Source organism: Gossypium arboreum, chromosome 10 (assembly GCF_025698485.1).
Source record: "Gossypium arboreum isolate Shixiya-1 chromosome 10, ASM2569848v2, whole genome shotgun sequence".
In the NCBI taxonomy this organism is placed as follows: Eukaryota; Viridiplantae; Streptophyta; class Magnoliopsida; order Malvales; family Malvaceae; genus Gossypium; species Gossypium arboreum.
In genome coordinates, this window is record NC_069079.1 from 123,135,822 (window position 1) to 123,138,764 (window position 2,943).

At 38.6% G+C, this 2,943-nt stretch overlaps 1 protein-coding gene across 1 annotated transcript; it reads left to right on the forward strand.

Annotated features, from left to right (window-relative positions):
• The first annotated feature begins 326 nt into the window (after nt 1-326).
• On the forward strand, nt 327-2,646 carry LOC108489329 (elongation factor 1-alpha). The gene is made up of 3 exons (XM_017793788.2): nt 327-469; nt 991-1,474; nt 1,582-2,646. The coding sequence occupies exons 2-3, from the start codon at nt 1,013-1,015 to the stop codon at nt 2,467-2,469; spliced, it is 1,350 nt and encodes a 449-aa protein (XP_017649277.2). The 5' UTR covers nt 327-469; nt 991-1,012; the 3' UTR covers nt 2,470-2,646.
• The last annotated feature ends 297 nt before the right edge of the window (nt 2,647-2,943 follow it).

Here is a 2,943-nt window from a genome sequence, read left to right on the forward strand (position 1 = left end):
CTATTTTCATACTGACAACTGAACATCCTAGTTGGTATTTAAAAATCATTTAGACTGCCACGTAAGACTAACATTAGGGAGGTGACGGATTTTAACGGTAGAGTGACCACTTCGTAACAAAACGATAATGTAATTGACTAAAACGTAAAATTTTAAACTTAAGTAACTAAAATGTAATCTGAGTCAAATAAAAGTGACTATTTTTACAGTTTACCCTAAACTTAAAAGCAGTCAGCCGCCCATCAGAATTCAACTTCTCTTTCCCATCCATCCTTGAAGCGAAATCCGACGGTCTAAATTCGTTAGGTTTTGCAATAGGAAAGGAAGAATCTAATCCAACGGCAGAACGGAAAACCCTAAGGCTCGTTTAGGTTTATATTATGAAAGAAATGTTTGTCTTTATTTTTTCTCATCTTTAGACATCTCACTCTCTCTTCTCTGCCGATTTCTCCGTTCTTCAAAATTTAAGGTTCGATTTTGTCTAAGCTTCTTCTGTAGTCATACTAATACATTCCATTATTCTTTTCAATATGATTATTGTTACTATGAGAATGATTTATTGTTTAGGCATAGCTATTTTTCAGTTCATGTTTCATGCATCTCTTGTTATTTCAATGTGATTTTAGATATTCAGATGTCACCATATGAAAGCAAGAGCATTGCAATGATTTGAATCTTCAAATCTAACATGTTTTGGATAAGTATATCAATGTTTATTTTTAATACTTTGAGAAAGACCATTGTTTTTATAGAAGTTTTTCCTAAAAATAATTTATTTTTCTGTAAGTCATTTTCCGTTCGAAAATAGATTTTGAAAATGTATATCAACGGAAATAAGCCTAATTATGGTTTTGGTGATTTCATTTTTGAAAAGATAATGTATCACTATTAATTCCTGTTGAATTTTTGTGATATGCCAATGAAGCATGATACGTTTATGAACTATTTTCGTTTTCTTTTATTTAATACTTTTACTCTCTCCCGATGCAGTTTTTTCTGCTAAAAAGTTGCTATGGGTAAGGAGAAGGTTCACATCAACATTGTTGTCATTGGCCATGTCGACTCTGGAAAGTCAACAACAACTGGTCACTTGATCTACAAGCTTGGAGGTATTGACAAGCGTGTGATCGAGAGGTTCGAGAAGGAAGCTGCTGAGATGAACAAAAGGTCATTCAAGTATGCCTGGGTGCTCGATAAGTTGAAGGCTGAGCGTGAGCGTGGTATCACCATTGATATTGCCTTGTGGAAGTTTGAGACAACCAAGTACTACTGCACTGTCATTGATGCTCCTGGACATCGTGACTTCATTAAGAATATGATTACGGGTACTTCTCAAGCTGACTGTGCTGTCCTTATCATTGACTCCACAACTGGAGGTTTTGAAGCTGGTATTTCCAAGGATGGGCAGACCCGTGAGCATGCTCTCCTTGCCTTCACTCTTGGTGTCAAGCAAATGATTTGCTGCTGCAACAAGGTTGAATTTTGCTTCATTTTCCCAAATATGATGTTTTATAATTTGATTATCAGCTTAGTTATAATTTGATTGGTTTTGTTGCAAATTATTCTGTTAATTCTGTATAGATGGATGCCACAACCCCCAAGTACTCAAAGGCAAGGTATGATGAAATTGTTAAGGAAGTTTCTTCCTACCTGAAGAAGGTTGGTTACAACCCTGAGAAGATTCCATTCGTCCCCATATCTGGTTTTGAGGGTGACAACATGATTGAGAGGTCCACCAACCTCGATTGGTACAAGGGTCCAACCCTCCTTGAGGCTCTTGACCAGATCAATGAGCCCAAGAGACCCTCTGACAAGCCCCTCCGTCTCCCACTTCAGGATGTCTACAAGATCGGTGGTATTGGAACTGTCCCGGTGGGTCGTGTTGAAACCGGTACCCTTAAGCCTGGAATGGTTGTTACATTTGGACCTTCTGGATTGACCACTGAAGTTAAGTCTGTTGAGATGCATCATGAAGCTCTTCAAGAGGCTCTTCCTGGTGACAATGTTGGGTTCAATGTGAAGAATGTTGCTGTCAAGGATCTCAAGCGTGGATATGTTGCCTCCAACTCCAAGGATGATCCTGCCAAGGAGGCAGCCAACTTCACCTCCCAAGTTATCATTATGAACCATCCAGGACAGATAGGAAATGGTTATGCACCTGTCCTCGATTGCCACACCTCCCACATTGCTGTCAAGTTTGCAGAGCTCTTGACCAAGATTGACAGACGATCTGGTAAGGAGCTAGAGAAGGAGCCTAAGTTCTTGAAGAATGGTGATGCCGGTATGATTAAGATGGTTCCGACCAAGCCCATGGTTGTGGAAACCTTCTCCGAATACCCTCCACTTGGACGTTTTGCCGTTAGGGACATGAGACAGACCGTTGCTGTTGGTGTGATCAAGAGTGTGGAGAAGAAGGACCCATCTGGAGCCAAGGTGACCAAGTCTGCCGCCAAGAAGGGTGGCAAGTGAACTTTGGTTTAGTCAGTTTTTGTTTTGTGAGATCCGTAATTAATTCCTTGAGTATTTGGTTTTTGCTTTTTAGACGATGAGGTTTTCAGACAACATGGTTGTGTGCTTGAGAGTTAACTCGCAACTGATCTTTCACTACTGATAAGAAAATGAGTGGACTTCAAGCTTCTATCAGAACGCATACTTCTTTAGCCTCAGAGCTTTTGTTTCGCTTCTTTTAGCGATAGAAAAACAATCCTTAAAAAGAAAAATTCATCTTCATAAATGGCTGTTCTTGCCGATTTGAAAGCGCTCGGTGTTTCATCATCATAGATGGTTATTCACTACGGATTTGCAGGAAACATTAATGATGAGGATAAATGGGTAATTAAGTAAATAATAAAAAAAATTTGCCCTTTGGTATTTTAGTTTGATTTTGAAAGTTAATTGTTAATTTTTTTAGGATTAAATTTTTCATTATTTCTTTTTATTAAA